Source organism: Amblyomma mixtum, chromosome 7, assembly GCF_055824585.1.
Source record: "Amblyomma mixtum isolate Tamu chromosome 7, ASM5582458v1, whole genome shotgun sequence".
Classification (NCBI taxonomy): domain Eukaryota; kingdom Metazoa; phylum Arthropoda; class Arachnida; order Ixodida; family Ixodidae; genus Amblyomma; species Amblyomma mixtum.
In genome coordinates, this window is record NC_143018.1 from 126,967,328 (window position 1) to 126,992,112 (window position 24,785).

Here is a 24,785-nt window from a genome sequence, read left to right on the forward strand (position 1 = left end):
TGGAGAGCACTCGAGCATTCTAGAAAGTGATGAGTCAGCATTGCATATAAGGGCAATGCAGCCGGTCCCATGACTCCCATCCGCAGATTTGGCGGGAACATTGCGCAATTAGAACATTGTACACTCTTTGCAGACACCATAGCAGGCAACCTAGGCAACTTAAATGTCGAATTTTCGCCTGTAAAATTCTGATTAAGAACCCTCCATGTTTTTCACTTCATGTTTGTAATTATCTGATTGTCTATAAACACCATTTGTTATCGGTGCAGTTCATGATCCCTGCAATATAAAAGCAGATAAATATAGGTTTTACTGAAGGTATTTTAGAGTCTATGAAACTGGTTACAAGCATGAAGGCTAAAAGCAACAGATTTTTTATTAGCGCGCTATGTTTTACAGTGTGAAAAAGCATTAGCTCACGTCGATGATCTTATTTGTAAGAAGCGGTCTCCATTGCTTTGGATGGGCGAGTGCCTTTTTTATCCAAAGCATATAGGCAGATACCCTTGAATAAATGCTATATATATTTCTTCTTCGTGCGCATTTGTCACCAACCGAAGTCACTCCGACTAGCACTGCTTTTCCACCGTCACCTTGGAGCCATAACGGTCCGCCGGAGTCCCCCTTTAAACGAAAAGGGAAAATAAAAAGCAGGTTAATTGTCTTGTGACCGATTTGCCTGATATTTTTAGCTTCTCGTCGCGCATGTATTTCAATTTTTAATTGAATTAAACTCAGTTTATTTATAGTTATACTTTGGAATGTTCTCCAGGGCTAAAAGGTAGGACTGGGCCTTGATTGATTCCTGGAGACCTTTTGCAGAGCAACGGGAGCCAGTGCTCCCAAGAACATGCTAAGTCAATAAAAGAATACGCATATTTATCCATGGCATACATTTTTAAAGGGCCACTGACCAGGGGTCTGCATATTTTAGACAAACAAGCGCATTGCATAGATGAGGCATCGAGGATAACCTCTGCAAGAAACTAGAGCCGTGTGCATACCAAAAAGTGGCAAAAATTCAAATCAAAGCCCGTTTGCTCTTTTATTTGAGAAGAAAACATCGTCACGCTCTACTCTGGCTTCGGGCCTTAAAACTGACGTCATCTTCAAAACCTTCGGGAAAGGCCTTCCATTGGTGCGTCGTTCTGACTGACGGGAGAACGGTGGGCTACTGCAGGCAATGAACAGCATCCCTCATTGGGACTTGGTCGAGAATAAACAACTGGGGCGAGGTCGCGGAAAAGAAAAAAAGCACGAAGAAACATCGCGGGGAGACCCAAGGAGCTAAATAGAGAGGATCTTGGGAGACCCCCCACCCATGAAATATCCCTGGCAGCAAAAAGCAAGACAAGAATTCTTTTCAAAGCGCGGCCATGACGTAGACGCGTGACGTACTCCATCAGACCTCCCGCTAACATGGGAGGAGGAAGGGCGGTTTTCCCTTGCTGAGCCTACTCGACGAGGCGCGAGAGAGAAAAATCTCGAGGAGGGAACGGAAGGAGAGGAGCATGGCGAAGTATCTTCATTGCGATGTGCATAATTACGCTATTAATGAGTCTTTTCAAAAATATTTATGGCCGCGCCTTCCGGACATGATGCGTCCCTACCAGAGAGGTGAAAAATTTTTCCGACCGGCGGGTGATCAGTGGCCATTTAAGTGAGAAACAATTCAAAAATTATGTAAGGTATATGAAAGATACATACACAAATGCCAGTGTGCTACCTAAAGGGGACATATATACATAGACGCAAGCATAGAGTGCCCGCATGCGCAAACGATATACACATAAAGTGCGCGTTAAAGAAGCCCACATGGTCGAAATTCTTGGAACACTTCACTACGCCGCCCCTCATAGCCTGAGTCGCTTTGGGACGTTACACACTCACAAATCACAGACCTTATGCATATACATGTAGCCAGAAAAAAGGAATAAAAAAGCATGTGGAAAGGACATGGAATACTAGATTAATGGCAGTTAGTAGTACTAGGGTAATGGCATTGACACAATCCTGTGGATTTTGAGTGAAAAAATATTCCTATTTTATACTGCTTCATTTGTATCACGAAGAGTGTGCTTTAAAGATCGGAACTTAGCGCGGAAACGAGGAATGAACGAAGGGTCGGTCTTACGGGTAGCAAACTATATATGTTCTTAAAGGGACACTGAAGCAAAATTTTGGAGCTGCTGTTTTACATGTAAACAAGAGCTTAACTGCTGAAATTGATAAATGAGACAAGCATTTTAGCGAAAAAAGGCGGATAGCACTTTTTTTTGCGATTTAATGCTGTATCTTTTCACCTGGCGGCCGCCTGTGGAAGCTGTGACTGGTCATAATAGCCACGCGCCCACTGTTCCCGCAGGAGCACGATTGCCATCGCTACTCGCGGGTTTTGCGCCGTCAGCGTCGGAGGTTCGGAGCCTTATCGCTTGGTCTACCCAAACTGCAGTGCGACATCGCGCTTCGAGTGACGCGACCAGTTGCCTGTCCGACGAGGCTGTCATGACGTCACGCTCTTCACCTAGCGCCGGCCGGGAGGGCTCAGCGCGCGCCCATAAAACATCGAAAATAAAACCATCCGCTGAAAAATATGCGAAGTCACCATTAGATTTCGGTGTAATCACATTCCGAGAATCTATTTTAAGCGTTTTTGTTCAAATTTAAGATTTTGCTTCAGTATCCCTTTAAGGCGATAAACTTTAACAAGTGGGACGCAGTGAACCTGTTTACAGTAGATGGTTTGACGTTGCTTCTTACAGATTCTCAGGTTTTCAATGCGACATTCTACAGACTAATCATAGTGAAGAGCTAAGCGAAAACACACGTAGCGATTCCATCTCTTCGCTGATGGGAATGTTCAAATCTTGAACATTTAAACCGCACTTGCTCTAATCTTGCACGTTGTAAATTTTTCCGATAATTCGTTCCAAAACAGGCAGGTCGGATGACATAGCAAATGTGCGATTTTTTTGCGCTTTAGGATGGATTCTAGAAATTCATCATACTTCATTCCGTTCACGCACGCAGGCAGGTGTCTCCAGCATAATGTGCCGTATTTCCTTGCCTCAAACTTGGACGCTCATCGCACTTACCATGCAGGTCGATTTCGTTTCATTAGTACAAATTGCTGGACCAACAACGATCCTCCTCTTCGAAGGATGCAAGACGAGTTTTCTTTGGCTTTTAAGGCATAAAGTGTCCGTCATCGCATGAAGTTCGGTGTATAGGAGCTTTGAACTGGTTCGATCCCCTGCAATTAAGACAAATAAAACCTTTTCGAAAAGAGCTAAGAAAACTTCTGAGTGAATTACAGTAGTAGCGTGCCGGAGAAATGCATTGCTTTGCTCAGCACAATGCTGTGGGTGGTTTTTCTGACTGTCAGTCGTCCTAGCAGTTTTTAGTGGGCAGCAGTGTTAAACGGTCTGTGAGAACAAATTTCAGCACCTATAACAAACTGAACTTGGCAAGTATCAGCAGCTTAAATGGCAGAAGAAAGAAGAGAAACGAACTACAGGTGTCGCTACATTCACTCGCTATTTTCTCCGAGAAACTGCATGCGTCGGCGTAAAATTTTCGCCGTGGATCCTGAAGGCTATCTTATATTCACTTCAAAACAGCGGCAACCGGTGTAGGCCCGTTCCACATGCTACGGCTACAACCAAAAAAAATTAGGCAGTGGCTTAGCTCTGGTTAAGCCTGGATATGCAAGCGAAAAGCTGCAGTTGTGCTTTGTTTGACGTCATGGCTGTCGCAGTTGGCGCACATCGCACTGGGAGCACCACGATAACGGTGGAGGCGTTCGGCCGTCCACACACTGCCTGTACGGAGGCGGAGGAGGAGACGCGCGTGTAGTGAATACGGTGCTGTCTTAGAAGGTTGCTTTAGAGACATGTAATGTGATGTCGATTCCTTTCGGGTGTACACCAAGAAATGAGAGAGAGGCATTTCCTTTCCTTAAAACCAATTTTCATTTAATTTCTTAAGACGCGGTTCAGGTATCCACCGAGATATGAGAGAGACAGGCTTTTTATTGGTTTATTGGGGTTTAACGTCCCAAAGCGACTTAGGCTATGAGGGACGCCGTAGTGAAGGACTCCGGAAATTTCGGCCACCTGGGGTTCTTTAACGTGCACTGACATCGCACAGCACACGGGCCTCTAGAATTTCGCCTCCATCGAAATTCAGCCGCAGCGGCCGGGATCGAACCTGCGTCTTTGAGAGAGACAGGCGTCGTTTACTTTCCTTAAAACCAATTTTCCTTTCATTTAACTTCGCTTACGGCGCGGTTCGGGTGTCCGTCTAGATATGAGAGTTTCCTGGCGCAGTGTTTGTGTTTTATTTATTTTTTTATTTGTGGCGCGTGTGACGTCACTCGGTTTCCCGCATGCGCAGCTGTGGCAAATCTTGGCTCCGACGGCTCACGCGAAGCGCGGTTTTGGTGCGGGTAGTGAAGCTTTTCGCTTCAAAATTCTGTGGGGTCGCTGATGTCGCTGTGCAATTTCAGGTAAGTGTTTTAGCACATGCAACGCATGCCCAGCAAATTCGGTCGGACCGGAAAACAGGCTTGCTGCCTCATCGGATCTGCCACCTCACCGTTTCCCCCGGCAACTCGTCCGTGCCTGCACGTGGAACGACTTCACGGAGCTCGCCTTTGGTCACACGATAACGATCACTCCAAAGGTGCACTCGAATTCCAACCGGACCAAAACGTGTGGTTTTGACATCTGTGGCTAAACCGACTCTCTAGCGTCGCAGACCGACGGAAACTGCGGCGTCAGGAGGCGAAAATCACACCATGCGTAACTGGTCGTAGAAGTAAGGGGTTTATACCGAGTTACTTGGAATCTCTCAAATGCGATTTTATCCGCAAAAAAAGAATGCATGTTTTTCTACCTGGCCTAATGTTGACTTACTGGGAAAGATTAATAGCATCAGTTTCAACTGGCAACAATGATAGCATGAAGATGTCTTCAGTATCGCTTTAGGTAGACGAGGTTGCTGAGGTGAAGCTACCGTAGAATATCAAGCGGACTTGTTTCGCGCGATTCGTTTGATACAACACGATTCATAAGGTCCACATGTAAGGCCCGTGAAACCTGCAGTGAAGACGAGGGGATAACGACTACATTGTCACGGACCACGAAGGCCTATGATGGCGATACTATGAGCGTGTATTTCTTGAAAGTGCGCATCCACCACCAGAAAAAAAAAACGCTAGTCAGCGCCCATAGGACCGTAAGTGTGTCTGGGTGAAAAAAATATGTGCGCGCTTGTTCTGAGTCCATCAAAATGCATAACTTGTCATTCCTTGCAGCCCTTCATTCATTTCGTGAGGCTGTTCATGTCACTTTGGCTTTTCTAGTCCGTATTTTTGTGCTCATGGCGTCGTAAGAGGATACGGTTGGAATATTTCTGAAATTAATCATTTGTTTCCTCTTCTGGTCTGTGGCATATCGACGGAGGCGAAATGGCAGAGACCTGCGTATTGTGAAATGTCGTTGCACGCAAAGAACCCCAAGTAGTCGATATTATCCGGAGCTCTTCACCACAGCGTTTCGCATAGTCTGAATCACTTTGGAACGTTGAAGCATATAAATGAAAGAAGCAGTTAGTTTTCTAAAGCTGTTGAGAAAGTGTTAGAGGAGCGACTGTGACTGAGAAATGGCCTGCGAAGCTCAACAGCGTCAGTAACGCAGAAAATGATGGCATATAACTGCTTCCAAGCGACAGCACCACTGCCTCAAGACATTGCGCAATTTGAAATGAAAGTTGCGAGAACTAAGAAATTTGTGAATTTTATAAGCGCCGTGCAGTGCGGTGCTACGTTCCAGTTAATCGGACATGTCTTTTGTTTTCACAGGCCCGTGACGTTCCTTAGTAAGGAGGCAATGAATGCACTCACGCTCAAAAGGCTTCCTCAAAACCTGGCGGCCACAAAATCTGAGCTCTAAAGTTCTAAGCTAGTTACCAGGGCACCAGGCGGCCGGACACAATGTTTAAAAAGTAGAAGATAATAAAGATGGTAAAGATGGATAGCTATCATAACGCGCATGCTGAAGTAAGCATGTATCGATGCCGGGTTCACGTATTTGTTCCAAGAAGAGCCATTTCGAACCGCATACAGAGGTTGTCTAAAAGCAGCGAAAGCAATATGATTTAACATTGAAAGGAGCCATTTAGTGGCGCATGATATGACGATACGGAAAAGGCGACAAGCGAGTGGAGCGCTGTGTTTGTGGTGCTATTGCTTTTATTTGGGGAGTTTAGTTCTGCAATTTTTCTTCACCATTGCACTAAGAAGTGAAATTATTTGACTTCTGGAACAGATAACAAGCCAATACACAACAATAAAAGTGCAGAGACTCCAAACGAGCCCAGTGGATAGAAACATGGAATGGAATACGAGAGGCATGTGATTTTCGCAGGTGCCAGAAACATACCAGTGTGAGAGACATAGAAGAGACGAATGAGAGACGTACGAGTCTGAGCTACGTGTCTGCGATCATGACACCTATGAGAGTCATATGAGATCATAATACCTTCGTACTAGAGCTGTCGTATAAAACTCTTCCTGGTTTTCAAGAAGGGAAGCGAATCAGATGCGCTAGCACTTTGGTCTTCACTTTGATTTCGGTTTCGAGTCATGGCTTGGCTTTCGACGTCAATTTGGCTTCAGACAAGGACCGATAAAATCACTGACACTAAAAGTTACTTTTATGGGATGGTAAAGCCCTGAATGATTTACGCACTAATCAAGGCGCTAGTGCGAGCGTGCCTAATGCTTTGGGGCACGCCATATCATGGACAGCTGAAGCAGACGGGCTGATTAGCAGCGCTGTTTTCAAAGGCTAGACAACATTATTAGGGGAAACCCATTTTAGTTCGAGAGCGATCCGCCTTTGTAGGGTAAGTTGTATCGGCTCTCAGCTGTAAAGGCCCTAGGCAAATATCTCCGGTACTCGTTTTCAATGATGACACGACGGTAGTCCCGTGTAGCTTTGCCGGAAAACTCCAATTCCGTGCAGCTTCCTCTGTGAACCGCAGCAGGTTGCGCACAAAACTGGGAAAAACACCTTTCAGAATTTTAAAAAGAAAATATGATGCACTCCTAACTTTCGCATGTGTTCTTCTGCATAGCGCAGTGCACTGGCAGCTAAGCATGAATTTTCATCTTCGTACTTTTAATAACGACCTCGTAGCGAAGAGAGTAGTAACATTATGGCACTTAGTTCTCTACTCAGTGTTCATATAAACTATGACTAACGTTGCACATGAATACAATAAGTTCAAGAGCTCCGCAAAGTTAGTGCAAGTCCTAAAATATATACGTTCCTTCACACATAAAGCTGTAATAGCTCGATAAGCGCAACCGTACGTGTAGAAACCAAAACGTGCCGATCCATAAAATCCGTGAAATTATGCGTGAAAAATTATTTGTTGATAATTGTTCCTTAAAGGAGCGATGTACGCTGTGAGTGCGACTGGACGAAATGGTTTCTTACCTTTGCCTACCATTCCCCAGCCAGCACCGAGCAGCTTCTTTCCTTGAACTCGAATCTTGCGCTTAGGAAGGCATATCGGGTTCACGAAGGCATCAAACTTCAGTGGTACTGGCAGCTGCAAAGAAAAATGCGCTAGTCGTTAAATTCTATAATAAGAAATGGACATTCCTTCTTCGTAAAACAAGGAACTTTTAATGTGTCTACACGAGGCGGTATTTATCCATTTAGAATGTACTTTCACAGTTCCAAAGTCGCGTTTTACTAGTATGTTCCGGCCTAGAAGACGCGGCTTTTTTTTTCAAAAATCTTGCTGGTGCGTCCTATACAAGTGGGCGTCTTATACGCGAATTTTTCGGTTTTTTGCGAGTTTAGAAATTACTCAGGTTCATCTTGAAGCTTTTTTCACCGAAAAAGTATCACTGCCAATGACGCGGTTGTAACACGGTTAATACTTCAATACGGGGACCACCGTGCGCAACTTTTTTTTTAGGTGAACTTAATCATCAAATGCCGGGGATGACGACTTCCGGGATCACAAACGAGCGACCGTTTCGGAGGCCCCAAGCAAAACTAATGTGAAATGCCAAAAGATGGCGAAAATCGCGCTCTCGCCATTGTCAAGACGAGCCAAGACAAGCCGGCGTTCTTTTTTAGCCACCTTTTGCAATTTTGTTTGCTCCGTGTACGTAGTACATACAGAGGGCAAAACGCTTGTCTAGAACACGTCCTAGGCGTGTTTCGTTCTGATCACGCGATGTCTAGCAATACCATTTGGTTAAAAATGGTCTGGATGTAAGCATGTGTAGCTAAACTTATAGGATTTTGTTACGTTCTACCGGCCAAAGGCCGGCAGCTACGTGACGAAAACCAGGCCGAATCGCAGAGCAAAAAAGGCCCCTTTATTTCCAGCTCGGAAATATAGAGAAAAGAAAAAGAGAGAGAGAGAGAGAGAAGGAAACAGGGACCATCGACGCATGCGCGGAGAGGCGCATGTGGCCCCGATTCTGTTATCTCTAGCAGATTTCATTTTAATTTTTTCCTTTCCTGGTCGCAGCGACTTTGTGATCTGCGGGGCACGCAGTTCGGTAGTCCTAGACATTAGTTTTGCCCTCTGTACGCAGTGCGAAGAGAATGTTTCAGCCGTGTTGCCTCAGAAATGGGCGAACTTTTTGATAGATCATCAGAAGGTGAAGACTTCGAATGCTTTAAGTCGAAATAAAATGTTGTTATGGACGTATGGGAGAGTTATTTCATTTTTTGTTTCTTTATTCTAAAACGTGGGCGGGTATGGCGTGAGCGTTGCCTTTTTCGATCATTTAGCGTTGCTTAAGAATTTCTCACAGGTACAGTGAATTTTATGATGGTCGTGCAAGAGTGTTTAATTAAGCCTCACTAGCCTAACTGGTAAATTGGGGTGCGTCTTATACACGGGGGCGTCTTATATACAAACTTTTTCAGTGACGGCTTGCATATATATGGCCGGTGCGTCTTGTACAAGGGTGCGTCTTATACACCGGGAAATAAATATTTCACATCCCCACAATTACCAAGTGTTTATACTCGCTGCGTAACATTGTAACTATACCATCTTTAGCATAACGTACCACTGTTGCCATTCTTGAAATTATTTTCAGGCTATCCCCATTTCCGGGCTCACATCGCTTAGTCCTGTATTAGTGTCCACTATTTACATAGTACTGATGTAACAATTGCTATGGCACCTCCGATTGATGAAACCAATTTTAACAGTACTTCACCCTATACCTCGCTGTGCTGTTAGAAACATGAACTCATATTGTCTTATATAATATACAATATTTTTTTTACACTACAGAAGGGTAAAGGCATCTCATATCGTACGAGAACATCAACAGCAAGATGCTGTCTACGGGGCTTAAACATTGAGAGCTTCTTATGATGGGCCCCGATTTTTTATTTCCAAAGCATGTGCCATATCTACGACGCAGCCTGCAATGAATAGATGGGCACAGAAAAACACAACTCAAAAACTTTTGCACAATAGTTAATGTTAGACGGTGCGAGTTGCAGTGCAAGATATAGAGGTTGTCCCACGTACCTTCTGCCAAGGCTTCAAAATGAAAGGCACTTCGGAGGCGGGTTGAAACCAACGCTTAAAGCAAGTACCCGCCTAGAATACCTTAGTATATTTTTATTGCCCCCATAAGTGTTTAAGTAATTAAGTATAATTACCTTTTTTTTACATGCAGAGCTCTAGAAGACCTTAAAAATATATTATAACCAGCGACGAGTACTCCCTATGTACTTTCAATTCTTGTGTTTCCTTTTTTTTCTTTGATTGTTGCACTACGTTTGATCCACACCAGCCAGAAGGCATGGTTACCCTGTTACATTCAGAAGCCTCTTATTATTTTTTTTCCTGCACGATATGTCTCACGTAGTTCTTTTTTCGCGTTCCAGCGATAGTCCACAAAAAAAAAATAAGATAGGGCACTTGCGCACTACTATTCTGCTGCCCTCCATCCTGCAATGAATGAACAACGTCGGCTGCAGCGTGACTGGCTGCGGGGAAGCGACAGAGCTCTATGCCAGTCGTGAGTATCCAGGCCTCCGGATATTGTCGTATGACGGCGCAAATGCATGCTGCTGGCCGAACGCTGCCGAAACGATAAAGCATCGCAGACAGCGTAAGAAAACAAAGACACAGCCTTTCGATTCTACCTCAGTGAAGTAAATGGTGAAGCGTGTGAGAAGGATGCAAGCCAATGACGCCTACAATTTCGCCGTTGGATAAAAATTACCTGACGAAGTTTCTACTTCGTGTGAACCAATCGCAATGAATTTCAACTGATCAGGAGCTCGCCAGGCACCCATATCCCAGAGTTCTCTACGGCAAAGTTACTTGGCAGCAGTTGTGCCTTCCTCGGATAAGAAATAGAGCATCTACTTCTGACTCTAGATGCACAAAGCAGACATGAAAGGCAAACTGTTCAGTTGTTGCAACGCTGGCATCCAGGTACGCATCCAAGCTTAATGACGATTGCGCTTACGTATGGGAGAGAATGGGACATTTATGAAGAAACGACAGATACTTGTAATTTTAGAGGAGGATTGATTTGATTTGATTTGATTTATTTTCCATTTAAAGAAAATGGTGGAAACTGAGGCAAAAGCTGCATAAAGCAGCCTGAAAGAGCCTCAGTCCCAGTACATTTGCAGCAGCAGAGGAAACCTATACACGGTTTCTTACAACACTTAACAGATAAAATGAGTCAGCTTATTAAATTAAACAACCTGCTAAATTTAACAAAAACATGATAAACTTAAACAACAGCTGATCGCACACACAATTGAAGATATGATTTGTGGGTGTTCCACAAACACGTATAACAAAGAACACATACATCCAGAAACCTTCGCAGAAATTGCTCAGGAGGGAAAAAAATAATAATTCAATGTAATTATATTTATGTTGAGCGCAAGAGTTTATAACTTTCTTAAAGTCGGTTAGTGAGAGATTACAGATGTTTATGCCTAGTGCGAAATATGAATAGCCACAGATATCCTGCTAGACAGGATAGACACAGATATCCTCTAAAAGTTTTCTTCGGACCCCCCTCCAGGCAAGCATTCGCAGTGTGGGTGCTGAAACTTGAGTACTGAAGTGTCCAATGTAGAGAATACTGAAGAAAAACACCATCCCACCCTCGTGCAGCTGCACCAAATGCTGGAGACTCGTGACTTCGATAGTCGAAAAGACTTAGCAAACTGAATTATAATCAAGGCAAAATGGAGCCTAGGTTTCCTTATCGAGGTACTCTGCACCGACGAAACTAAATTCTAGCGCAATGCACAACTATATATCGACAACCTCACTAGAGGACTGCCAGAATTTTCGCGTTGTTTCGTAAGCACATCACCAACATCAGTGGTCCTTCAATGTGGGGTGTGGAATTTACAGTAACATTATAATTGGGTCTATGTCTTTAGACAACACACTAAGAGTCGAGCGATACGACAACGACATTCCTGGTGGGCCACCTGAGGATTTTCCTTTGCTTAGAGATTCCTTTGCTTAGGATCACTGACATCATATGTAAGCATGATGGCGCTCCATATGTAAGCATGATGGCGCTCCTGCCGAGCGCAGGAGCGCCATCATGCTTACATATTATTCAGTGATCCTAGGCAGGAGCAAAGTTTAGAAGTGGTTGGATGTAGTTTTCCGCAGCAGTGGAGAGAGCGACATCTTTCTATGGCTCGACCAGCAAGGTTACCTTATTTAACACCCATGGATTTCATCATTTGGGGGTGTGTCAAGGATCACATATAACACACACCAGCCACTACATCATTCTTTTAAATGTAAGGTAGCGCCATTAACAAAAAAAAAACAGGGAGAGGATGGCGCAACAGAAAAGAACGATGCTAACAACTGATTTATTTTTCACTCCGAGGATAATATTTACAAGCTTTATCACATGGCATGCGCTCAACAGGGCGGCATCACCCGTTAACTTGCTTTAGCTCACACACTCATGCTATTGATCACACATCGGAGTAACAATACAGAAAACAAGTCGAACTCCATTCTCGAGGTCATTATCACTAGCGCCACGAAAATGTTCTAATAAGATACCACAGTTGCCTTAGAGCAGATGGCGACCTCTTAGAAACGCTAGGTAATCAAAGGGCTCTTTTCGAAGTAACAATTTCTGAAAAAAAAAAAAAGCCCTTGGTCCTATCGCCGTTTCACCGTCCCCCCGCTCCTTCTTCGCGGTCTCCCGCTTTCATGCGTTTGAGACATCAAAAATCAAAGCTGTTTTCTTATTTTCTTTTGCTGTCTTGTTCACATTATTGCTTCGGCAACGCTCGGCTAGCAGTATGCATTTGCACCATCATGCGACAAGAGCTGGAGACTCCGATAGCTACAATTGGCATACAGTCATGTAACTCACCCGTAGCCGCAGTCACGCTACAGCCGACCTTGTTCCCCCATTACACGCTTGAGAGCAGCAAAATAACAATACGCAAGCGCCCCGACATATGTTTTTCTCGTTTCCGTAAGTGGGGCACTTTGTTTGGAAGGAAGAAAAAAATACTACATCAGATGTATCACACAGAAAACAATTTAATTGAATTTAATAGACTAGGTCAGATATATCACACAGAAAACCATTTCAATCAATCAATCAATCAATCAATCAATCACTTTATTTCATCTTTCTTTACAAAAACTGAGGGCGACAAGAAAAAAGCAGTCATTACGACCGCTTGGCAAGCATCGCCACCCTTACAAAGAGGCAGTTTGGTAGCGACTATGATGATTACTTTATACACTTGTAACAACACAAGGTACACGGAAGGGCCAGGCGTGTAAATACATGCATAAAAGGAAACCTTTTTTTTTAAGTACATGCATAAAAGGAAACTTTTTTTTTTTGCATGGGCAAGTAGTATTTCCGCACGACAGAATAAAGGTTTTGCACAACATTTACGGTACAATGCAATAAAGTTCTATACATGGTTACACATACTGCGGGACCTAGCTTGCAAACAGGTTTCGAATAGCCGAGACAGACATGCTGTGCAACGTGTTGTAAAATGGCGTGTTCAAGTATTTCGGAAGAATGTATTTTAGTGTGGAAAAGCCATAGTTTGTTCTGCATCGTGGCAATGAATAGATCATACGCTTTCGTGTCGTATACGTTGGCTGATGTCGCGTGTCACAGTGCTAGAAAAAAATGTGTCGTCTTCGGCTATTGTTTCTTTACAGAAGGATGCAAACCTCTAATAGAACATTCTTGTTACGGGTATTATTCTGTATTTCTGGTAGATAGGCCGTGTGGGAGCATCATACGGTACGTATTAATTACGCGAAGTATTCTTTTCTGCAATACTAGAAGCTTCTGGGTGTTGGATGCTGTGGTTTGTCTCCATAGAAGGAAGCAATATGATACATAAGAATAAAAGAACGCATATTACAGATTCAGCTTAGTTTTGGCGGGTAGAATATGTTTATTCCGCGTAATTATTCCAATATATCTGGAAAGGGATAGGCACCCTCTGCTTACGTGGGCGTCCCACGGCCTAGTAGCAGTAAATACCACTCCGAGTGATGTGAATGTTTCCACGTACTCAAAGGGAGCGTTGTCGAAATAGTGTGCAGGCACACTGCCTATATGCTGCCCCTTCGGATGGAACAATAAAGCTTTAGTTTTTAGTTTGCTTATTTTTAATGAGTTCAAAGATGACCAGTCAGAGAATGATGACAAAACTCTATTTGCGGTGTTAGTTTTTGATGTCAGGTGAGGACAAAAACAGACTGGTGTTGCACACATGATTAATATATATGTTGAATAGAAGTGGCCCCAGGACGCTGCCCTGACCATGGAATGACCATGGCGAATTGGAGGAAATGCGTAAATGAACGCGTCGGCACTCTAGACGCACTGAATAATTTATTTAACCATACTGCAGGCCAATGCTTTGGCCCTAGCAGGAGGGGCATTTCACAAACAATGCAAAGTAAGAAGGCTACAAAAACAAAAGGAAAATGTCCAGAAATTCAACACTAGTAAGTCTGGCAACAAATGAATACAACGTAAAGGGGCATTAATATAGAAAGAGTGAGAAAATGACATGGTACAGTGCAAGAATACAGTGCAAATCAAGGCGCCTCTACTTGGGAAAAAAAAGACATTCCAGTTCTGATAGAAAGTTGTTCGATTCAAAAATGCTCGGTGGTAGTTTGTTCCATTCATTCACTGTTTTGTGGAAAAAACTGTTCTGGTAAGAATTGGTTTTTGCAAAAATCAGAGCCAGTGTGTATTGTGTAGTGTGCCTTGTTCGCCTGGTGGCAGCTTTCTGAATGCAGTCTGGAAGTTTAAACGGGACTTTACTTGACAAAAATTTATGAAGGAGCAGAAGTCGATTTATTTTCCGGCGTATTGCTAATGTTGGAATTTTATGTTCTTGCATGAGTAGTGAAGGAGAATCTATACTTCTATATTTTCCAAATATAAACCTCACTGCTTTTCTTTGAATGCGTTCCAATTTTTCTATGTCCTTCTTGGTGTAGGGATCCCACAGCACCGACGCGTATTCCAGTCTCGATCTTATACATGTGTTGTAGGCTAAAAGTTTTGTTCTGACGGGAGCATTTTTAAGCTTTCGTTTCAAAAAGCATAATTTTTGAAAAGCGGAAGCACAAATATCTGTGATATGAATGGACCATGATAGATTATTTGTGAGGGTTATTCCTAGATACTTATATTTATCAACTACAGAGATCACAATCTTGCCTATTTCGTATGTGAATATGCTGGGGTGTTTCTTTCTTGTAACGCGGAGCAGAACAGTTTTTTCCCCGTTTAATTCCATGCCCCACTCTTGACACCAAAGATCAATAGCATTCAAGGCAGCCTGTAGAGAAGTGTGGTCTTCCGTGCTCGAGATCTTTTTAAAAACAACACAATCGTCTGCGAATAACCTGATTGAAACATCATTTGGTAAAACATCTACTAGATCATTTATATAAAGTAAAAATAACAATGGTCCCAGAACACTTCCCTGGGGAACTCCGGAGGTAACAGAAAGCATGCCGGATGAGTAATCTTTAATTTGAACAAATTGTTGTCTGTCTCTAAGATAAGCATAAATCCATCCTATTATGTCAGACGGAAGAACAAGGCGCTGCAACTTGAACAATAATTTACCATGAGGCACTTTGTCAAAGGCCTTGCAGAAATCTAAAAACAACACATCTAACTGGCCAGAAGTGTCAAGAACACTCAAAAATTCATGAACTGTTGAGACCAACTGTGTGACAGTAGACAGGCCTTTTCTAAAACCATGCTGGTAAGCATGGTTTTAGAAATGTAGGTAGTGCGTCTTGAAATACTTGCTGGAAGCAAGCATTGCCTCCTGGGAAGATATGACATCTAGCGGTAGGCCCAGCTACAGTTCCCGATGTACAGAATCTCGTTGCCAAGGCAGATATCTAGGAAAGTGCGCCTGTTCCGCGCTGCTTCTGGTGCGGCATACAGAATGCACGACACTAAAAAAAAGAAGTGTAGTTCTCGCTCTCCACAAACGCTCCAAACAGTGCAGGAGCCCCCGGGCCACCGCTTTGCACTTCGTTGAGATGACGATAGTTGACCCAAAACCGCCAACTTTGGTCTTTCTTTTTCACGAGCACGACAGGAGATGCCCAAGGGCTGTTGGAAGGCTCGATGATATCGTCAACATCTTGCCGACCTCCCACTGGAGGACCTGGCGCTCTGGTAGCGACGTACGATAAGGCCTCCGGTGTACAGGTCTGGCATCACCGGTGTCAATGCGGCGAGTCACTACCGATATTTGACCCAGAGGATCAGACGGAGAGTCCAAAATGTCTGTGTAGGATACGAAAAGGTTGTGAAGATCCTGTGCGTGCTCGGGGCTCAGGTCAGAAGCAATCATCGCAGAAATGGATTGCAGAACGTTGCCCGGGATGTCGGGCGCTTGAGAGACAGTAGAAGGCGGTCCAGGTGAGAGAGCAGTGACGGTAAAGTCGGTGAGAGAAGACAAAGTAGCAAGCGATATGCCTGCAGGAAGAACTTCAGGTGACAAGCTGAAGTTGAGGACAGGAAGGTAGGTGCTATTCTTGGTGACGCTCACGATGAGGTGCGGAAGAACAACATTGCGGGAGGGAACGACATCGGCGAGTGGGCAGGCAAGATAATCACCGTCAGGAACAGCAGGAAACGGTGACATAGGCAGGTAAACGGCAGAGTCGGGGGGCAGGCGAGCGTACTCGGTGTAGCGAAGGCGGTGCGTGGAGCTTGAAGGTGCGTCGGCTGAGGAGAGAGGCAGGTCCAATCGAAGAAGGCCGCTGGAGCAGTCGATAAGGGCAGAGTGAGCCGTTAGAGAGTCAAGACCAACGATCACATTGTGAGGGCAGTGTTCGAGGACGGTGAACAAAACTGGGATGTGATGTTCGGCAACAGTGACGCAGGCAGCGCACAGGCCAGTGACGGCAGCAGTGCTGCCATCGGCAACGCGAACGGCGGGCGAAGCGGCAGGGGTCTGGACTTTTTTGAGGCGGTGGCAAAAAGATGAGCTAAGAACCGAGACTTGGGCACCAGTATCAATGAGGGCAGAAACGGGAACACCATCCACAAAGACATCGAGGAGATTACAGGGCGAAGGCTGGGGAAGTAGAGGATTACCAATGCAGCCTCACCTCCGGGAGCTGCACTGGCTACTTTCCCGCGAGGCGGCCTGCAGAGGATGGTAACTGCGGTGCGGAAGAGGTGAGCGGGAACGGTGGGCTGTCGGGGAGGGAGAGCGGCTGGATCTACGAAGAGGCGGTGGGGACTCGGCGCTGGGTGGGGCATTCCGACGCGTAAAGCGACGGGGTACATAGTCATAGCGGCGGTCAACGGGGTGGTGCGGACCAACGGCTGCGGCAGTGGCGAGAGATGTGGCCTACGCGCGAGCACGTCAAGCAGATCGGCTGGTCATCAGGGGTACGCCACTCATCTGGATTGAGGTATCGGTAACTTGGGACGAAGTTGTTGCGGGTCCTAGCGGTAGCGACCACGGGAGAGATGGGGCTCGCAATCTGAGTATCGACGGGGTGGCTAGAGGGCATGCCCAAGCTGGCGACCTCCTGGCGGCCGACAGCTTGAATAAGTGATATTGTGGCGAGGGTGTTGTCCGACAAGGGCGCGTTGGTCGTAACAAGAGCCAGGGCCTCCAGTTCACGGCGCACGATGCGAGTCACGTTGACGGGTTTTGAAGGCTGCCTCAATGTCGGCAGATCCTCGCACGTGGAACTGGTAGCTTTGTTAGGAAGGCGGTCAAAGCCGTGTGCATTGCGCTGGTGCTTGGCCTGCTCGAAGCGTCGACACACCTGCAGAACGGAGTCAACCGTACATTAGTCCCGGCGTAGTAGAAGACGGAAGGCATCGTCGGCGATGCCTTTGAGAATGTAGCGTACCCTATCGTATTCGGTCATGTTGTTATTGACCTTCCGGCACAGTGCCAAGACGTCTTGGATGTAGGTGATATATGATTCAGTCGCCGTTTGGGCGCGAGCTGCAAGTTCTTATTTGGTAGCAAGCTGACAGCCAACTGGCTTCCCAAACAGGTCGTGGAGCTTCTGTTTGCAGACATTCCACGTGGCAATTTCTTCTTCGTGGGTTTTGAACCAGATGCGTGCGGCGCCGGCAAGATAAAAAATCACATTGGCAAGTATCAGCGTGGCGTCCCACCTGTTGTGCTGGCTAACACGCTCATAAAGCGGGAGCCAGTCCTCGACGTCTACGCCATCTGTACCGCAGAATGTGCCCGGATCGCGAGGGTGGGCTACGACGACAGTTGGCGGGCCAGGCGAAGACGGCGGGGGGGGGGCCGCGTCGGTAGCCATCGCGATGGGTCGGCTGGTCGGCTCGTCGGCTCGGCAGGTCGTCGGCATGTAGGCTCGAACCCGCAACCTCCACCAAGAGACGTTACGGTGAAGTCTGTATTGACGGCTGCGTTGCGATGGCCAGCACTCAGCACAGACTCCAAGGGCCCAGCTTCACACTGTCAGCGTAGTTGTCGTCCAGCGCACCACCACTTCGTCGTTCACGATTCATTCACAATTAATGAACGAGTCGAGTCCACTGAACAGTAACCAGATCACTGGTAACAATATCGTGTCATTCATGAATAGGCGATGCATTTTTTCCGTGGTCGGCATCGCCAACTACGCAGAAGATAAAACGAAAGAGGCGGAAGCGTCTCGTACTCGGCAAGCGGATTCGGCTGACTTCAGTCGTCTGTTCTGGTCTGAATAAACCCCTGCCCGTAACATCTATGTGGATTGTACCGGGTATGCAGCTTCCCCGAAAACGTACCCCTGATGCAACTTCGCCAAAGTCGTTGCCTTGCTGGTTTGTTGCCTCCTGTGCCCATGACGTCCCTAGGTGGAAACGCTCCGAGGTGCGTGCCCAGCAGTTCGTGCCAGCTTTACCGGAAGCTACGGTCGTTCGTGGGCTCAACCAGCAGTGACTTCGATGAATCGCTGCCGTGGTGAGCAGCTACAATAAGTGGGATTCTTCGGCTCGGGTTGCCAACGTCGTCTTTTCCCGTAACGGCACGGCCCTACCGTAGTATGACAAGCACGAGGACTTTCTTACGTGGTGGGATCGCTATGTAGAGGAGCTCAAGAAGTGCTTCGGCGACTCTGCCCCGAAGAAGCGCCTGAATAAGCGCTTTTTCCAGAGACTCAGCTTCCCGGTGAGACCTGTCCGAAGTTCTTTGAGGAAGGCTTGAAGTTCTGCAAGGTTGTCTCTCCTCGCATGACAGAAGAGGACAAAGTTTACCATCTGTTTAAAGGATTTGTCGAGAACATCTCCAATTTTCTTGACAAAGCAAGCCTTAACTCCGTGCCTGATGTCATCCAGCAGCGCCGCACCTTTGAAACATTGAAAATGTGTCGCATTACAACGAAATTCACACGTGTGGGAGTGACGACAGTGGCGGCTGTTGACATAACATCTTTAGGCGATCTGCCATCCACGATCTGCAAAATTATTCGTGAAGAATTGATCAGGTCGCTGGGATTCTCTTGTATACATAATTAGCGCCCCCTCCCGAGTACCCAACGTATCCTCCTCCGCCGGCCGCCTTTAACGCAGTGGAACTTTAGTAGCACCGGGTACCCCGGAGGCCGCGGCCGAGCTGCATACAGCAATTACCCTCGGAACACCGGACCAGCTTTTACCACCATACGTCGATCACTGATGACGAGAGCGTTCGACCCAATACTTCGCGCGGCGACTACTTGCCGCTGTAGCCTGCTTCTGGCCCCTCTCTTGTGTGTTACGCTGCGGTAAGCCCGATCGTATCCCATGTATTTGTCGCTGCAGATCATCCCGTTACGGCTGTTCAAGCTATCCTGCGAGGCCGGATTACCAACCTGTTCCTTCGCGGCGCCCATCCTACCCGCCTGGCTCCGGGGACCCATTTCTCGCAGAGTTGCGGGATCGTTCGCCGGCATCGGATAGAAGCGCGACACCACCTCCAGCACCACACACGTCGATATCCATCACCGCGACGCCGCTCCTCCTCGCCTCGGCCAGAAAACTAGACGGGGCAGCTGATGGGGCTGTGGTCACTGGAAATCTGCCGTCGGAAGAGATACCACCACCTGCAGGCATTTTACCGCACAAATTACACGTTACTTCACATCACTTTAATTTCCTTAAAGACCCCTTGCGGGGTGTTACATAAGGAGTGGGTTTTTACGAAGTACAGGCGTTCACAGCAGCCATGAATGTTGCGGGGCAGGTGATGGCAGTGATATCGTGGGGAAGGCCATTCTAGTCAGCTGCTACTCGGCAAAAAAATGAATGGGAGAAAACGGTAGTACTGGCACGTGGTCAAAAAACTTGAAGAGGGTGACTGATGCAATAGGATCTGCCGGCGGGGTGCGCAGATGTACGGTTCTTGTCTGAGTGGTGAATAAAAAAAGTTGTGAAATAAGACGAGACTGGCAGTGCGACGGCGAGCAGAAAGATAAGACAGACCTGATTGCCATTTTAGACATGATATGCTAAGGTCGTATGAATACGAGGAATAAATGAATCTGGTGGCTCTGTTCTGCACAGCTTCGAGGGCGTTTGCTAAATATGCTTGGTACACCATCTACACGTGCTTGTAGATGGTGTACATGCGATAACTTTAATGGGCACCAGAGCTACTCTTTAGTTATCAGTGCTGCTTATGAGTGGCTTTTTAGGGCTTAAAGTTTTGTTTCGGTGCGGCAAAAATGTCCAGTTTCTTCTGCGTGTGTGAGCGGGGAACCGTTGCCTGCAATTGCACCGTGCCGTGTTAAAGTTCCTTTGGGCGGGGCAGTGTTCCGCACACAAATGGCGGTGCTCGTCTTATCGACGCACGACGTCATCCTTGGGCTCGACTTTCGAAGATGTGTGGCCCTACTGTCGACTGTCGCACCGGTCAGCTCAGCGTCGGCAAATGTTTCACCCATGTCCTGATGGAAGACTCGTTGAGTGATGACAGAGTGTTCCTTGTTTCCCGTGATATCCTCTTGCATCCTTCTTCGGCTGCCTGCGTACTGGTTTCCTATACCCTGATGCCACTGTGAAGCGAATGTGGAACCGAACCATTTGACCTGCACGAAGAATAATGTATTTGTCCCTCATGCCATGGTTTCCGTCACCAAATGTCGGACAGAACTGTGCACAGTGAATTGTTCGAGAGAATTTGCATTTCTGCCTGAAGGCTTGAAGTTTGCGTCCTCTAACCCCGACATGTTTGTATCTGCTGCTTTGATTACCGACGCCTTGGGCGCGACAGTGGCAGAGTTTCTGGAAGAACCGCAGTTACTTCGTGTGATTGACAACTCGCTCTCCACGCATGAGCGGCGTGCTCAGTTGGCCATCCTCCTGCGACACTGCATGTTTGACTTTTCACAGCCCGATGGCCCACCTTACATTCCCTCGTCTCGGGCTATTCACAGTCTTGATACTCGCGCCTAACAACCGATCCGACAAAAGCCTTACCGAGAGTCGCCTTCTCAATGCAATTTCCTCAATGCCTATGTATGAGGTGTTAACCAAAGGTGTTAAGACCTGGTCTGCTTCAGCAATCCTTACCAGCCAGAAAGTCGGATCCTGGCGTTTGTGCGTTGATTACTTGCGTCTGGATGCCGTCGCTAGAAAAGACGTATACCCCCTTCCTCAAACCGAAGATGCCAAAGACTGCCTTTTTTAGGCCTCTTCTCTTCTGTTGACCGCCAGATAAAATTCTTTCCCACGTCGCACCCGGCCTTCGTAACTTCGATCCATCCGCCCCCACAGAGATTCATATCGATGCAAGTGGTGCTGGAATCGGCGCTGTTTTCGTTCAGTGCTGTGTAAGGACAGAGTATGTTGTTGGGTATGCGAGTCGTTCCTTCAGTAAAACGGAGCGCAATTAACAGGTCACCGACAAGGAATGTTTGACTTTCGTCTTCGCTACGCAGCGCTTCCTTTCATGCTTCTACGGAGGCCCGCTTGTCATTGTCAGTAATAATCATGCGCCCTGCTGGGTCGTTAACCTTCGTGCCCCGTGCGGGTGCCTTGCGCGGTTGGCAATTCGGCTACAAGAGTGCGACTATACATCGCCTACAAGATTTGTTGATGGCACGCTGACGGGCACTGTCTTTCGCGGCTGCCCCTTCTTGAGACGTAATGTGGCGCCGGCAATTTCTACCACTGCGTCGCGTTAGTGCAATCGTTTTTTACTGACATCAACACGCTCAAAGCAGACGAGCATAAAGATTCAACCCCAAGGCCTCCTTTTGCGGTGGCTGAAGACACCTCCGGCCATTTCTGTGTGCGAGATGATGCGTTAAGCCAGAAAAATTGTTCTTCTACGAGCCATCGCTTCCTCGTAGTAGTAATGAAGCTGAAGAGCCTGTACAGCTACGTCTTGCATGCCATGCACGAAAAACCTACATCTGGACGTCTGGAGTCGGCACGAACGCTCCACCTTACCCACGCCCGCTTCTATTGGCCGAAAAATGCTGGCCACGACTCAGCGGTACATCGCCAGCTACAGTCAGTGTCAACAATACAAGCTACTTGTTAGCGTTGCATCATGCAGCTGCACCCTGTAACACCACATGGAGCACTGTTTGAGCAAGTGGGCGTAGCTCTCCTTGGCCCATTTCCTAAGTCCTGTAATAGAAACCACTGGACAGTGGTTCGCGTTGATTGCCTGTATCGGTATAGTGAAACGGCTGCATTACCCTCGGCTACAGCTTATCATATGTCCTCATTTATGATGCGGTGTATAGTTCTCTTCCATGAGCCTTCAGGAGTTATTATCAGTGGCCGTGGTCGCCAGTTCACCGCAAATGTCGTGGAGCAATTTATCCGTTCCTGCGCTTCACATTTTTTACTTTCGCCGCCTTACCATCCCCAAACGAGTGGGCTAACTGAGCGCATGAACCGAACGATCACCAGCATGCCGTCCATGTACATTGTTTTTAAGCATAAGAACTGGAGCACGCTCCTGCCGTTCATCACTGGGAATTCAGTACTGCGCGCCATGTGAATACTGGCTTCATCCCCTTCTTTTTACTCTATCCTCGCCCCCCCCCCCCCCCCCACGCTACACCCTCGACACCGTACTGCCCTTTTCTGCCGAGCCTCATGAAAAGCCCTCCGTAGCCGAGACACTCTGTCTAGCTGAAGAAGCCCGGCGCCTTGCTTGCCTTCTTGTTCTCGCCTCCCAAGATCGGTCTAAAGTTCGTTACGACGCCCACTGCCGTTACTTCACTTACAGCCCAAGTGATTTGGTCTAGTTGTAGCGGCCTATCGGACAGCGGGCAGTGCCCCACAAGTTTCTGTGCCACATCGATGGACTCTATATCATCATTTCCTGAATTTGGGAAGCCAATTACCGCATAGCGCGCCTCACGGCAAGTGGCCATCGCTCTGTGCGAACTGAAGTCAGTCACGTTGCCTGTTTGAAGCCCTACCATTCGCGCCCCACTATTTAGCTTGCCCAGCGGGCATAGTGCGTAGGGGGAAGTGTGGCGGCTATGAATACGCGACGCCTCTTCTGCGTGGTCGGCATCTCGGTCTACGCAGAAATTAAAGAAGTGGAGGCATCTTGCTACGGGCAGGTGGAACCAGCTGGCTTCGGTCGCCTACTCCTGTCTGAATAAACCCCTGCACGTAACAATATTGTCACCGGTAAACAAATGCTTCTGGACGAAGGCCAGAAAGGACACAAAACCGCAAAGCAGCGAGCATGATGACACGAGTGGCTGAACGTCAGCTGCCCAGGAGTTTAAATAAGCTTCTTCGCTTTGGACAGAAGCGCTCAAGAACAGCACAGAGTAAAAGAGAGGAATGTGCCGTGTCATTAGCATCGTCTGATGCTTCAAGACTGCGTGTCTATAGAGAGGAGTAGTTCCGCGCACAAAAAATGCCAGACTTTACCAATCGTAATAAGGTTGTAAGCAGACCACATGGACCGCCTCAGGTAGCACGGATCATCGGGACTTTTGAAAGCCATCACGAACGACATTGTAGTTTAGGTCCGGCCTTATTACTCTGCACGGTCCAAATTATCACCACAGTACCTTTTCGCTGAGTCCTCCTCGGCGAATGGGAAACCAGATCCACACACGTTCTCCATTTGTGTACCGAGTAAACCGGCATCGGAGGTTAAAGGATAGGGAATCCCGACGTTGTTGGTTGTGAAGTGGCAGCCTGGCCAACTGAGAGGTTTTTTCGGTGAGGTGCAAAAAGGTTTGAGCATCAGCATGCCGGCTGTCGTCATCCAGATGGGGTATCATAGAGACCTGCATTATCGCTACTTCACGGTCATGCACTAGGCGGAGCGATCGTTTCCTGTACCGCAATACTGTATGCGAAGGTGACAGGTTTGCACTTCGTCCTTTATTTTATGCGCGACGTCGGCACATACTGAGAGCACGTCGCGAGCGTTTTGTTCAGCCGTTGTCAAACCGCTTGCTTGACGATATTATGATGATGTGCTTCGGTGGTTTGTATGACTGTGCAGTACAATTTCCTGCAGCAACTCATCCATAAATGTAGAACTCTGGTTTGCGATTAGAATCTGCGGTGCACCATTGCGCTGAAGAATGTGAGAGACGAGGAATTTGCAACTTCCAAGGCTGTGCTTTCCACGTATTTTATGAGGTAGACCGTAGCAGTGATGAGCCACTTGTTTCCCAAGTGCGAAAGTGGAAATGGCCTCAGCATGAACATGCATATCTGTTGGAAAGGCCTCAGGGTTGGTCCTATTGGCTTCAAGAGCCCATTTGGTTTTGATTGTGGCCACTTGCGACGCTGACATTCACGACACGCTCCGACGTAATGAGCAGAGTCCGCATTAAGAGGAGTCCAGTTATACTTTTCATGGATGCTTGCAAGCGTACGGGCGACTCTTAAATATCCAGAACTAGAATCACCATGCTAGGCTTTTAACATTTCATCCCTCAGACACGTAGGTATAACGGTCAAGTAAAGCGTACTGCGCGCGGTAGAAATTTTCATTTACCAGAACGCAGTCGCGAATGCATAGCGACGGCAGCGCACGCTTGAGAGCTCTCAGGGCAGTCGTGCGTGTGCCATTTAGAAATTTCATGATGTGGAGAAGTTCTGGGTCGAAATTTTAGCGATGCACGCTGCACTGCTGTCACCGAAGAGGATGGCACCGTCGCTGGCATCATGGGTAGGCGGATCTACATTAGCGCGTGAGCGGCAACCGGCTTCCGAGTGCGGGCGC

General features: G+C 47.1%; 1 protein-coding gene across 1 annotated transcript in view; it reads right to left on the minus strand.

The window, feature by feature from the left end:
* Positions 1–411: 411 nt before the first annotated feature.
* The window catches only part of LOC149337542 (clotting factor G beta subunit-like), an 82,647-nt gene continuing 58,273 nt past the window's right edge, over positions 412–24,785 (minus strand). Inside the window, exons 6-8 of the mRNA XM_089554448.1 lie at positions 7,506–7,620; positions 3,096–3,253; positions 412–624 (exon numbers count right to left, since the gene is read on the minus strand). Of these exons, the coding sequence (XP_089410574.1) occupies positions 412–624; positions 3,096–3,253; positions 7,506–7,620 (486 nt within the window). The remainder of the gene's footprint in view (positions 625–3,095; positions 3,254–7,505; positions 7,621–24,785) is intronic.